Source organism: Botryllus schlosseri, chromosome 8, assembly GCF_051294905.1.
Source record: "Botryllus schlosseri isolate E-star chromosome 8, Bs_hap1, whole genome shotgun sequence".
Classification (NCBI taxonomy): domain Eukaryota; kingdom Metazoa; phylum Chordata; class Ascidiacea; order Stolidobranchia; family Styelidae; genus Botryllus; species Botryllus schlosseri.
Genome location: NC_137243.1, coordinates 20748746 through 20763175, shown reverse-complemented (window position 1 = coordinate 20763175; position 14430 = coordinate 20748746). Strand labels below are relative to the sequence as shown.

At 38.9% G+C, this 14430-nt stretch overlaps 1 protein-coding gene across 14 annotated transcripts in view; it reads left to right on the top strand.

Moving 5' to 3' along the window:
* The window catches only part of LOC145445015 (kinesin-like protein KIF9), a 75628-nt gene that overhangs the window by 16936 nt on the left and 44262 nt on the right, over positions 1–14430 (top strand). For 7 of the 14 annotated variants that reach the window (XR_013916841.1, XR_013916843.1, XR_013916844.1 and 4 more), the window contains 6 exons: positions 1013–6891; positions 6950–7011; positions 9043–9141; positions 11420–11581; positions 12417–12537; positions 12606–12683. Coding sequence is in view for 11 of the 14 variants with exons in the window: in XM_080323106.1 (XP_080179232.1) it covers positions 6801–6891; positions 6950–7011; positions 9043–9141; positions 11420–11581; positions 12417–12537; positions 12606–12683 (613 nt within the window). In the remaining 3 variants the exon portion in view is untranslated. Of the gene's footprint in view, positions 1–1012; positions 7647–9042; positions 9147–11419; positions 11582–12416; positions 12538–12605; positions 12684–14430 lie in introns of all 14 variants that reach the window. The other 7 variants (XM_080323111.1, XM_080323114.1, XM_080323107.1 and 4 more) reach the window with 6 other exon arrangements.

The following is a 14430-nucleotide window of genomic DNA, read 5'->3' as shown; positions in this document are numbered from 1 at the left end:
TTTGAATCAACTAATCACTTAACAACAGAAACACGCCTACACATATAGAGGCTGCAAATCATAGTTTCCTGTGGTGCTTTATCGCTATAATGAGGTAATTGAAAGTCAAAATGTCGATTTACGGGTAATTTGTATGTGCCAATAATTTTGTTGTTTTGGGTGTAAATCGAAACGTGATTTTACTCCAACATTTGAGTTGATATAATCAAATAATCTATTTTATTCTTGAAGGTGGTCCCAGGTCCCATGGTTGTGTCACTAGTGTGTCTTTGGACCTACCGAGTGGGGACCAATGATGCGTTCGAGCAACAAATTTTGAACGTTCATGAATATTCATGTAAATGTCCAAGATACGTAGAGCTTGGATCAAAGTGTTGAGCCAGCAAAAGATATATTCTCGGCTGAAGATTTGAGGGCCAGAGATCATTTTGCAATTTTTGATCCATCGCAGGGTTGTAACCAAGTCACAAGGCTGCAAGTCACAAGTCAATCTCACTTTTATAGTTTTGACTCGAGTCAAGTCGTCTCATTTTCAATTTACCACAGAGTCAAGTCCGAGTCCAAGTCATTGTGTTGACTGCTCACTTTCCAGTTAAGGTCATGTTAACCCACTTTTATAACTCTATTTGGTGATATCGAATGGTTCGCATTTATATTATACTAATTTTCCTCACATTTAGCCGTTTCTGGTCGCATTTTCAAGTACCAGTAATAAAAGACAAAATCCCAATAAGGTGGTTACTTTACTATTCTTCGAAATTACAATGAAATGTCAGTCTTTGCGGTCTGAGTCTCGAGTCATATGACTTGGTTCGAGTCATGAGCAATGACTCGAGTCCAAGTCGAGTCAATACACAGATTGACTCGAGTCGAGTCATTTCCGTATTTTGAGAAAATGACTCGAGTCAAGTCGAGTTATCAAAAAATCGTGACTCGAGTCGAGTCATTACAACTCTGATTCATCTGTACGAGATTACATTCGTCAGGTATATTGATTCTAACTTGTTTCCAGGATGCGTGTGACGGCTGTGGTCGATGGACGCTCGAGCACTGTTGCCTGGGACAGCTGATACCTGATCCTGATTTTTATGGCATGCTATGTACCCAGATGTAAATTCTGATGTTTATATATTTATTGGGGACATTTTACTTTGGTTTCGTTGCGTATTTACTTATTTCATAATGATTTTTACTGCGGTTTCATTGCTTATATCTTGGTGACTTTTACTGTGGTTCCACTGGAGATTTCTCAATGATGTTTGCTGTGATTCCAGAGTTGGATCAATTGTAATTTGTAATTGTAATTGAATGTAATAAAATACATTTTTCAATGTAATTGTAATGTAATTGTAATTGAAGCATTTTTATTTTGTGTAATTGTAATTGTAATTTGACAAAAATTTTGCTCAATTACAATTTCAATTACATTAAATTGCTATTGAGACCTGACAAGCACAACATAAAACAATTGACTTATAATGCATTCTCTTTAAATGTCGACAAGGAATTTGGTGGATCCATTCGCGGAAGCCCTTGACTGCGCCCTTGCGGGCGACGTTTTTTTTTTACCGCTTTGCTGGCCTCGGCTGCCATTGTATACAATTTTTAGATTACTAACCAACGGATGGATTTGCAACACGTGACTCACGATTGAATAAACCGAGAAGCGAACTGCTCAGCCGGCTAAAAGCAGCAGAATTGATATTCCCATAGCTGGCGATCCAAGCGTCGAAATTTGATATGTTTGGCCCTAATCGAAAGCTAGTGTCGCACTGATTCCGCAATAAAAGTATATTTCCAGGCAATGGTACCATCCCAAAATAGTCGTGAAAGTCTGGGAATCGGCATTGTTCTGAACAATCGCTGGGCGTAATTGGTAATTGTTGTGGTCATGCTGCTGCAGCGCACTCACTTTTCAGAACAGTCGGCCTTAAACGGCTATTTTGGAGCAGTTACATTGCCCTGACGAGATTTTATTTTGTATTTTCGAAATTAGTACATCAATAGCTTACGATAAAGACCAGATGCATCAAATTTGGACGCATGGATCGCCAGCTCTAGGACTACAAAGTTTGCTGCTTTTAGCCGGCTCTGCAGTATGTTTTTCGGTGCATTCATCTGTGACTCACATCTTGCGCATCTATCAGTGGGTTGGCAATCTACAATACGATGTCATATCACGATGCTGCATCGTTATTTCGTCTGGCTAACTAACCAGACCACTGGATATTATATAACGTCTTATCTGACAAAGCACGGTTTTGTTTCCACTCCTCATCCTAATTCCTACGTCCCTTGATAAAAATATTATTATTTCTTTAATTATATACTATAGACGCAAATCCAACACGTGCATATTTTATAATACTTTTTCAACGACATACTGCACCCTATCCTTAATCCTAACCCATAGGAAATTAGGTAAATAACATTTTACATTTCCAATTACGTGAGCCATAATTACCGAGCATTCAAAACACGCTTATATTACGCCATAATGACATCTCACATAGCATACTATGTACGCACATAAACGCATTTATTACTACACAATCTGAACTAGACTTGAATTGTTGTTAAATACGACGCTACGGTTGTCAAGGAGCACGGTTGAATTTATGATTATTAAATTACATGTTCAACAGCAGCAATTGTAATTGTAATTGTAATGTAATTTAGGCATGCAAGGAGTAATTGGAATTGTAATTGTAATTTGATATTTTTAGCATGGAGTAATTGTAATTGTAATGTAATTGAAACATTCATGAAAGTAATTGTAATTGTAATTGAACTGAAATAATGTAATTGATCCAACTCTGGATTCCACTGCCTATTTCTTTGTGACTTTTTCTGTGGTTTCGTTGCTTGTTTCTTAATGACTTTTACTGTGGTTTTGTTGCTTGTTTCTTGATAATTTTTGCTGTGGCATTCGTTGTATATTTCTTATTGTGTTCTCATTACATACTGTATCTACAGACTTGGGTCTGAAATTCATTGCGAGTGTACAAATAAAGGGTTGGGTTCAAGTCACTACCTTCGAGTCACGAGTCATTGCACATTTTGACTCACTCGAGTCAAGTCAAGTCATACGAAAAAGGTGACTTGAGTCAAGTCATGACTCGAGTCATCCCAACACTGATATGGGGTGGTAACAGCCTGGACAGGGTTGTAACCAAGTCAATTTGACTCGAGTCATTTTCAATTCACCACCGCGTCAATTCCAAGAGCACTGGGCTGAGTCCAAGTCATGGTGTTTAATGTTTCCCCATCCAGTTCAGCTTTAGGTCACTTCTGTGGAACTGTCAAGGGTGATATCGAAGGCCTCAGATAATTCATATGTTCATTTTTTCCCACTCTGAACATGTTTATTGTAACAGATAAAAGGCAGGTTTAGGCCCTATTTTTCATTGATCAGTCCTGATATACTATTCTTGAATAAGCCATGGAATAAGTAAATCCATTTTTAGGAAAATAACTGAGGTCAGCAGAAAAATTGTGAGTCGAGTTAGTAGTATAACGACAGGAGGTGATCAAGTAGGTCTTTTTTCAATCTGAACATACAATCATTTGGGATTCTGCCAACGCTTATTATGAAAAAAATGTAACAATATGCAATCTTCGGTATCATCTAGTTGTGAGAACTTAATAGTCGCGCCATGAAAGGATTTAGCCTCTGCTCAGTTTACCGAGACACCAAACGCCGTATAGCTACTCAGCGTCTCAACATACCAGCTCGGCGTCTGAACATAACTGACGCCAAACGCCGTATAGATACTTGCCGTCTCACCATATCAGACGCCAAACGCCGTATAGCTACTTGGCGTCTCGGAAAACCAGACGCCATACGCCGTATAGACATTCGGCCGCCGCTCTGCGTTTGGCGTCTGGCGTTTGGCCTCTGAGCGGGTTTAACCCCTACTCCAAAGGATGGGCCACAGCAGCATTTGAGGTGGGCCACAAAGCTATTTAGAAAATTTCAGAATTAAAGTAGGTTAAGTTATATTTGTTATGTTGATCGCTACAAAATATATTATCTAATTATATGTGGGCTACATAAAACTTTTCATCCGACTTGAATTAGATGTAGTGGCACATATGGAGTCAGCATGTACAAGCCGAAAATGTTAAGGAGAAACGGCGGCTTTTTCCACTAGCTTTGACAACCAACGGCTAACAACACCTAAAATAATTTTGATTATATAATAACTGGGAGGTAATGCTGAAATAAAGAAGCATTCGGGCAGGTTCATATGTAGTATGCCGTTGAAAGGGGTATGCAATGAACTCGCAATGAAGTGTAATTGATGTATAGATTTACTGTACTTCGGCAGGTTCTATTATTGTAAGATAGAAATAGCCATAATTGCAAATTGTGGTGGAGGTATACTGCACCACCGCAACGAATCGTAATAGATTGAGGATCGGAGCGCATTATTCTTTGGAGTCGGTTTAAAATGTCCTGTCCTCCTACATAATGTAAGAGTCACATGAATTGATTGTATTATTGGGTTGAATATTCTGACATCGCAACTTCAGTTGTTTTGGTGCAAGACATACATTGTACATTGTACAGAATGCATATTAAAAAAAAGTTTTCTTCACTTCTCTGTAGGACCCATTCATCATCATTGGTTTATTCACCAATGAAATATTTGAAGCTGGCCAAGAATGATTATATTATTCCCCGCAATAGTGGAACTAAAATCCCAGACACACATTGGATGCGGGGATTTGATCATTGTGTTTTGCGACGCGAATAGTGCGGCGGACAATCATAATATACTCGGGAGTTTTAGCCTATGATCTACCAGGCTGTAACTGCTGCACCCATACCCCTAATTAGGGGAGCTCGATGGGGCCCAAGATTATTCCGTTGGTCGTTTGTTGGAGCATATTTATTCAACTTGGACACTTTCGTCGCGTCGCGGGATGTGAAGATTTAAGTATAAGCAGTAAATTTAGTGAAAAGTACGCATATTTTAGAGAAATATGCATATCGCCGCTGTTGATCACCACGCATTGAACAGGCTAATGACTCCAAGCTAAGAAGTGGGCCACAGCACATTTATAAATCAGAAAATGAGCCACGCGCAAGAAAGCACGGGCAAGAAAGGGCTGAGAACCCCTGAGCTAACCTGAAAAACATACCGTACAAAATTCTTCGATTCAACTGAAGTCCATAGCAAGCGGACTTGGTGATTTATTTTTCGTCAGCGGCTACCCAACCGGTCTAAAACAGGTCAAATTTGACTGTACTTTACCAAAGTTTAGTGCGCATACGCAACAGTTCGGACATATCTGCATATGCTATTAAGGGGCGTGGCAGTTTCCAAACATTGTATAATGTTTATATATCATTGGTTGAGGCTTTATTCAGAATTATTTTGCGGTACCGACTGTAGGATTTCTGGCAATCTCAAAGTTATCTTCCAGAGCCCAGAATCGACTGAATCTGCCGTAAGAACAACCGACACAAGGAGGAGCCTAAATAAATTTAAGACTCTACTGACTCGAGTCGATCCAGTCTCGTACATGGAGAAGGCGGTGCATCATTGCACCACTACTACGCCACCCCATCCCTGCAACTACTTTTCAAGTACAATGCATCGTGAAGCAATCCTTGGCTTGTAATGTACCTGTTTGAGCGTGAGTAGAGACTCGTTGACAAGCGCACGTTACGGCAATTTCCAACTGTTCTACAAATGTCATTAACCCTTTTAATGTGGGGGGGCGGTCACTGGTGACCCAAGTTCAAGTTCATCTCTCAATTCTTCCAAAGATATAGGCTATGTCGTAGCGGACTGCTTTTGGTTTCTATGGAAAGACTGCTATCTTCTGATTTATATGATACCTAATTTGAAGGTATAGGGCATGAAAATTTTTGAATACCGACGATCTTACATGAAGATTTCGGCTGAAAATACCCCTGCCTAAAATTTCCAGATATTTTCCGAGTGGGAAATATAGTCAGAAATTCTGCCAGGACATAAAAAGTTGGCTTGTACGGTATTCTGTGTAATTTATCGCCGTTTCGAACATCAAACCTGCCATCGGCAAACATCTGTTGGATAATCAGATTTGTGCGAATAATTATCGAGACGGCCGATTTCGAATCGTAGGACGAGGCCGTTCACAATTCCATTTGTGTGCCTAGGAATCAACTTTTATCAAAATACACCAACCAAAACTCTGTCAACAAAAGGAGTTCGTGTACCACCTAAAAATAGTACATTGAACGCTCTCTCATTCGAAATTTCATGCTGGTGACGTCATATTTTGTGATACGATTGTTGATATACAATGTTCTTTCCAATTCTCTACTAGTTGCTGACGATTACCCCTGACGAGTGTCAGCAGAAAATATTCGGGTTCATTTCAATATGAATATACTATTTAATTGTATATTGAAGTTCTGTACCTTCATCATCATCAAACGTTGTTCTGGGGAGTTTTCTGAGGGGGTTTGGTAATTGTGGTCACGCTTTGGTGATTTTCAAGAACATAGTTCAAGTCGAAGTTCGTGACGGAATATGAGTCATAAACTGGTTTACTATGCCTGCAAATGGTGGGATATGACCGGAGAAAGTATACCACCACGTTGTTTCATGTCATTAACTGGGCGGTAGGGGTCCGATTCGGTAGTGATCTTGAACTTGACCATTATGACCACTCACTGACCACGGCCATATGTAAATTTTTCATGTATTTTTGATTTTTTGATATCTGGCGAGCCGCACGGTTTACGGTCATGGTTTACGGCTTGTTTGAAACCAGGCAACGGTGGCTACGCACTACCAGAGATGGGCGGATTCCCAAATTTCGGGATCCGAATCTATCCGGATACGGCTGGCAATTGGAAATTCAGAGTCCTAAAAAATCCGGCTGGTGAAGGTCCGGTTCGGAATCCGAAATAATCCTGCCAGAACAATGCTAATTATTCAAATTGCAGAAAAAAAACGGCTAAAATCCGACCGTCACCGCAAATTCAAAATCCGGATCCAGTCCGGCCAGGTAAGAAATCAATGAAATCCTGCTCCGGTTCCGGCTCCTGAACCGGACTGTGGCCATATCTGCGCACTGAGGCATCATTTTTGACTCTCTAACGCTATCCTGGGGGTCAGTCTGGAAAAAGGAGAGAGAGAAAGAGATTTATCAGAGAAAAAGTTTGTTTATTTAGTCTTATAAAGAACCCTAGACATGGCATGGGGTGTCGATCGAGGGTGGAAACGGTAGAAGGCTATACTCCGGCCACTTTTAAACTGGAACAGATCAGATTAAGTGGTTGGTGAGGTCATGGTATGAATTTGAAAAGTGATGGTCAGCTCTGCAAAATCTGACCCCCCATTAAAAGGGTTAAATAGGCTTTTCGAAGTACAGAACTTCCAATATTGCAGCAAACAATGAATCTTCTTTCCTTAGAAATACTGCCACCTAGTTGTCGATACTATAGCAACGACAGTAGTAATATTTTTCTTACAGGTTAGGTTTTCGTATTGTTGCTGTAGCTGATTTATCAAGTCTGCAAGCCTCCATTTCGTAGCTTTCAATCAAACATGTCTAATCAGAAGGGAGCGAAGATTTATGTGAGGACAAAACCAACAGCAAACTTCGCCTATGGAATGATCGACCTTCTTGTTAATGAAAAGGCATAAAACAGGCTGCATAATATTTTTCTTTCGCCATATATTTTGACTGTATTATTTGACGATGAACCTGTGAATGCATCATAACGCCAGTATGAACTCCAGATTGAGTTCAACTTTGCGTTTCAGCATCCCCTTTTCTTTGTGCAGCTACGGGGGTATGTGATGAAATTGCAAATCGGAGATTTCAATACAAATTAAAGAAAATGCGCCACATTTACTTGTTTCATGAATCGCTAGATTTCAGTCTCTCCGTCTCAAGAAAAAAACAAATACGCATCTTTAGTAACGGGTGATAAACTAAAGTTAAATGAATAATTTTCACAAATGCAAAATCTGTTCTGCACTCTGTTCAGTAGTGGCACTCATTCCAGAGGAGTCAAAACTTTCGATATCAAGAGCCTGCAAGACATCTTCTGATCGTTGTGTTCTACTATTAGCGCGAATCAAAATCATCCATCTATCTGCGGCCAGAACTATCGCTTGCGTCCGTTCACAAACAGCATGTATTTTAATCAATTCCGTCCATGTTCAATGTCTTAGCAAACATGACAATCACAGCAGGCGTGAAAGATATCATATTTCTATGTAGTACGTGTCAAATGACAATCGCTGCATTTTGCCTGTGTAGAAATTGACATCCTTGGACATTAATATCAAGGTTTTGATCTTGTCGCGTCGCGTCTTCTAATTAATCACGTTTGATCAATGTATTGGTGCGGATTTTGTTTGCTCACTTGAAGAGCAGCATCACAAAATCCATTGCTTATTTCTAAAACGCAGTATTCACTAACTAGTCAGGCGGTTCCAGGCCTAACTGGATTATGGGTATGCCGCATACCCAAAAAAGTTCCTAGGTATTCGCGGGAGCACGGCATACCTGAGTTGAGCGCCTTTGAATGAAATGTACTCATTGTTCGTTTAGTCACTGCAAGTGGGTGAATTGACATTTTTGGCACTTTGTGTTTCCAAATCAATGATGATGATGATGGTTACGCTTTCTAAAAAAACCAACTAGATAAGGTCCGGATTCAAGACTTAAAAGGTCAGCATTCGAGCTGCAGTCCACCAGTTGAGTAGCCCTGGTGTACAGCATTTCTTGACCTAACTCATTTTTGATGGTTGCGTGGATGCCTTAACCTTGGTCTCAACAGCTAGACCTGTCTTGGTCTCTTCTTGCCATTTGGTCTTGTTGTTGCCGACAAAAAAGCTACCTGATGACAAAAAATAAGATAGAATAAGGACCTAAGTCAAAAATAACGACAGATATTGTATAGGAGAATGTAGTTTTATAGTTTTAGCTTTAACATTGACCTATCCTGGACCCATCATGTGATTTTCTTAACCTGGGGTCCTTGAGCACTCTTATTGCATTCCTTATTTACTATTTCTCTGTCAGGTCATCAACATTCATGCTGCTAAAGGCGAGTGGCAAAAGATTGCAAACAATCAATTGTTCAAGGTGGACGGGATCCTTCACAATGCAAGTCAAGAACAGGTGGGGTGAGCAATGTTCTGTAATAATTTTGTCAAAACCGTCATTGGGTGGATCTACTTGGTAATGCATCATCACCGCACAGGGTAATCGTGATTTTGCAATAATCAATTACAGCATTTTCAATCAATGGTAATCGTGTGATCGGTTACATTTGAGAAATTTCAAAGTCGTAATAATCGGTAATTTTGCAGATATTCTATTGTTTTGTAAAAGATCAACTCCCGTTATCAAACTTTTCCCTTATACAAGAACTATGATGTAAACGGAACACTAAATAGTGCGATGTATCCAGTTGCTTACAGTAGAACGTTGAGATATTTCAACTACACTGCTCATCACTATAACCCAAGTATTAGCCATGCTCATTGTGCTAAAGAAAATTATGTCCACTCCCCAAACTGTTCATCATAAAAAATATGTGGCAGCTTTCGTATTATATGGATTGTAAGAATGTAGGTGTATAGCATCCGTGTGTTACGTTATGATACATAGTGGCAGATATGACTAAATTTTCTGTTTATGTTGTCATATTTTCCTGATTCCGTCACCAATCTTCATTTTGCCATTATTTACAAAATTCACACCACCCTACTACATCATGTTATATCTTGTGTCGATATGAGGCAACCTTGTCTTATTCTGATATGCGTTCAAAGCACAGGTGTACGTCTGAAGCAGTGGAATTGTTATAGCGACTAATCGAGATTACTTTTCCACGTAATTGTAATCTTAATTGATTACTGCAAAATTAGGCTGTGATCACCATGAGGTGGTTTTGAAGTAATCGCAATCCAGTATATTAATGCAGTAATCAGACCATATCACACCATTCATTGACAGTGGCGTGTTTATGTGATAGCCCTCATCATCCTATCATCTTTTTATATGCCTCGTGTCAATATTTTTTGCGTTATTTTGGATATTTCCTGCTTTTCGTAGTAGGGTGGCAATTTTAATGTACAGTTGACTCCGCTGAATTTGGACACTTTGCTTACGCTCACTTTTGGCGGAATTAGGCGAAGAATCATTACTTAGTTACATGGGCACGAGCTCATTGTTGATGGTTACTGTATGGATCGTCCTTGTTTCACTATAATCACTAGGGCAATTTTTTTTTGACATGTCAAAAAAAGTCAAAATTAGGTCAAAATTGTAGCGTTAGGTCAAAATTTGTCAAAATTGTTTACAAAGTCAAACATTTTTTGACCTCTGCAGTTCGTGTGTATCGTAGATTTTGCGCTTAACATTTGATATTTTACAGCTTGTAGCCTACTTTATAGGCCTACCGTTGTAAACGGACCATCGTCTTCTCATTGTGAATCATAAATGGTCAAATGAAACAAATAGTGACATGGTTTTATGGTCAACGTACCGCATTATCCTAGCAGAAGCAAGACTGCTTGGACATTGCATGGTTCTTATATCAAGAAGCGCAAGCTGAAAAATTGTGATATAGCCAACATTGTCAGGATGAAGTAACACGGTTTGTCACCAGCAGTGTGCACAATGCACACCACTTGAGTGTTGTCAGCCAACAAATGCTGCTGTTGAACGTTCTTTCTCCGTTCTTGGCAAGCTACGTAGTAAGGACAGACACTTTCTACCCGAGAAGGTAGGAAAGGATCTTTCGTTGTACTACAACAAATTTTAATTATTTCCACCAGAATACGTAATGTCACTACTGGAATTCTTCATAGGGCCAGATTTCGTTAAAATACTAGTTTTTCATGTAAAAATCTGTCAGTTTTTGAGCCAAAAACGTTTTTTCAGGCCAATCTACTTTGTAAGGACAGACAGTTCCAACCAGAAATGAAGATAAGTAGTACAATTTTAACATTATATGCGAAAACACCTAATTTGCATACGTGAGGTCAAAATTTAGTCAAATTTCAGTTTTTTTAGGTCAAAAAAGGTCAAAATTTAGATTTTTTAGGTCAAAATCTTCCGTTTTTTAGGTCAAAAAAAATTGCCCTAATAATCACTCATATTGTATTGAAACGAATGGAATAGTCTACTGGTTATTGTGTCATCTTTACTTAACGATAGGAGATGTGAACCTGTGTCCAAATTAACTGGAGAATTAATTGTCAATTTCTACTATTGCTCATTCCCGATCAGATTGTCCGAATAAAGCGACTGCCTGGGTTATCCAGTGTCCGAATTAGGATGATTCAACTGTAATTAATGTACGGGTCAACGCATGCAGTCAATGTAATCAAACCGATTACTTTTATTGGGCCTCTCTGTATCGTCATTCCTAAAAACTGGTTACTCAAAGGTTTACGCTGAAGTGGCGTCGAACTTGGTCAAGAGATCTCTGCAAGGGTACAATGGGACTTTGATGGCGTACGGACAAACGGGCGCTGGAAAAACTTTTTCCATCACAGGAGCAACTGATAATTTCAAGCAAAGAGGAATCATTCCCAGAGCTGTCACACAGGTATTGTGCAGTTAAGAGAGGTGGTCACTCTGGTCAGTAACCTAGTTATTCAAAGTACTTGAGTAGGTTTTGCCTTCTCGTGCTGATTGCTTGAGTGGTTATGTTTATATAGTACTTACAAGATTTTAAAGCATAACTTATTTACTTTATTCACATTGGAATTTGTAATGTAGGAAGTATATTTGTGACGATTTCACATCACTATCATGAGAGAAATCGTAACAACATCGCGAAATAACCCCCATATCAAGGTAACTGATTATATTTTGTACAATTGTGCCAATTTTTAGTATCCTATCATTTTGCTTTAGTCACAAAGATCTACGGGTACCGTATTATTACTAAAGTAGACATGAACTGCTAAAAACGTGTAACCCCTTGACTTGCGTACTTTTCATTTTCTACTTCCACTGGAAGTAGTCTTTAGAATCACTTCTTCTCGTAATCCAGTCGAAATTTTGATTCTCGCATTGTAAACCCTCAGGTAATCTGATTGCTAGGTCAGTGGTTTCCAACAGCCAGCCAGCCAAATATATTTTAATTTTATATCTCATTTGCAAAATGCAAGGAATTGGACAATCAGCCGTGAACAATAGAAATCAAGCATCCAATTTTAAATTGATTTGGAAATTTGAAACAATATGATATAGAGCTCATGGTATACTTTGGACTAGGCTCACGTCACAATGTGTTGAGTGATGCACCAAGCTGTGCAGCCTACAACTCGTTTAAAACCAGTTATATGTGAAAGCTTAGTTCACTTGATCAATCTTTGGCTTGATAGAATTCATTGTTGTTTGCAATTAGACTTGTGAATATGTTGTGTCTGCCATAGGTTTTCAAAGAAATTGAAGAGCAAGTGGACAGTGCGGTCGCTGTACGTGTATCCTACCTCGAAATATACAACGAGTCCATGTTCGACTTGCTCTTGACGTTGCCAGATTCATCAGGTCCAAGTGAGTTGTAATCTTACGCTTGATAACGGACATTTGTTTTACTGTCTTTGATGCTGTGTTTTGTCAAGGTGAATCCTACAAGGCAATGACAATAGTTGATGCGGAAGACGGCAGCGTATGCATTAAAGGCCTATCTCTTCATCAAGGTTTGCAAATGCCAAATCGGATTATACAAATTGCTTTCCTATTTCTCATGTGTTTATTTTTTGTTAGGGACACGTATTTCATCATTTATATTATAAATAGGGCTGGAGGAAATCGAATACATCAGTGATTTGATTCCGAATCGAGTGTCAGAGCATCACTTTTTGCGTAATCATACCAGTATGGATGATGTGATAAGTTCAGAGATATGTACCTTTTATGCAACCACCAAGAATATATTGATCGTCCTACATCACATAGAAATAAATTTTGTATTTCATTGCACTTTATGATAATACTATGGTAGTTTCAAACTGCACTACGTGTACACGCAATTGAGATTTCAAAGCTGCCGCGTTGGGAAATAGTACCAAACTATAATTCTCGCAGATAATAGAACGCTCAGTGAAATGGATTGTATCATTTCAGTACTCCAGAAAATCGCCTGTCGCTACTTGTCTCGAATCGTTACAATTGATACTCAATTCATTGTGCCCAGCCTCAATTATAATGCAGAGAGTAAAGTTTTGTGTCAGTTAGTTTTTTTTTTAATATGGAAGGTTGCTTTTGCAAATTGCTCTCACAAAATAGAGTGATTATGGGAGAGGAGGCCAAGATTAGTCATGGGGCATAATGAGATATGCAATTTTTGCATGGAAAAATTTTCTGATGGACAGATTACTTCAACTATGTTGTTCCCATAATGTCATTCTATAGTCCTGCCATATTAACGAAGCAAACAAATTTGAGGTTGGGCAGGAAAATGCCCAAAACTATATTTTCATAGTCTATGTCAGTTATGTGAGTTCGTGTTTGTAAGGGCATACCTATCATAATACTTGATATTATAAAACAACATTACTGGAGCTGTTTGAGTTCAATATTAGCTGTGTAATCATGCACTTACCTTTGACAAGTAATTGACAAATTTTTTTTATTCAAGTTTATACAATAATTGAGGTGTGGGGGTAAGATGAGACAAAACCATCGGGGTAAGTTGAGACATGGGTATCAAACATCTTTTCTATTGAAAACCTCGCAAGATTCAAAATTTACTGTTGAAGACACACTAAATGTATTTATTTATCTAGTTCTAGTAGTTGACCAGATGTGACATTACAAGACAAAATAATAACGAAACTCCTATTGTTGCTGGATCCCATGGCAGTGTTGGGATCAAGTCACTACCTTCGAGTCACGAGTCATTTCGAGTCATTGCACATTTTGACTCGAGTCAAGTCAAGTCAGTCGATTTTCAAAGGTGACTCGAGTCTAGTCACTCGATTTTTATAGGTGATTCGAGTCAAGTCGAGTCAAGTCAAGTCAAGTCACGAGTCAAGTCACATTTCAAGTCAAGTTGCCTTTTCGATGTATGTATGAGGCATGATTACGTCATTGCAATTTGCTAGCTGTCACAGTTTGAGTGGTCATTGATTCCGAACCGATGAGCTAATATAGAGTTAAATACACACGCAAGAAGGCGCTTTATCGCTCACATATACGCAGAGGTGGTCAAAGTAGTCATGAAAGCTACTCAAGTAGAAGTAGAAGTAGCGACGAAAAATCTACTCAAGTACAAGTAGAAGTACTTCTTTCGTGAGCAACCTAAAACTACTTGAAGTAGAAGTAGAATTGACTGACTTTAAAAGTACTCAAGTAAGTAAGTAGTTGTGAAAACGATTGTGATTGGATGTATTATAAAAAGGTGCAAATTTAGCTATGTGATAGTAGGGTGGAGTGAAAAATGGA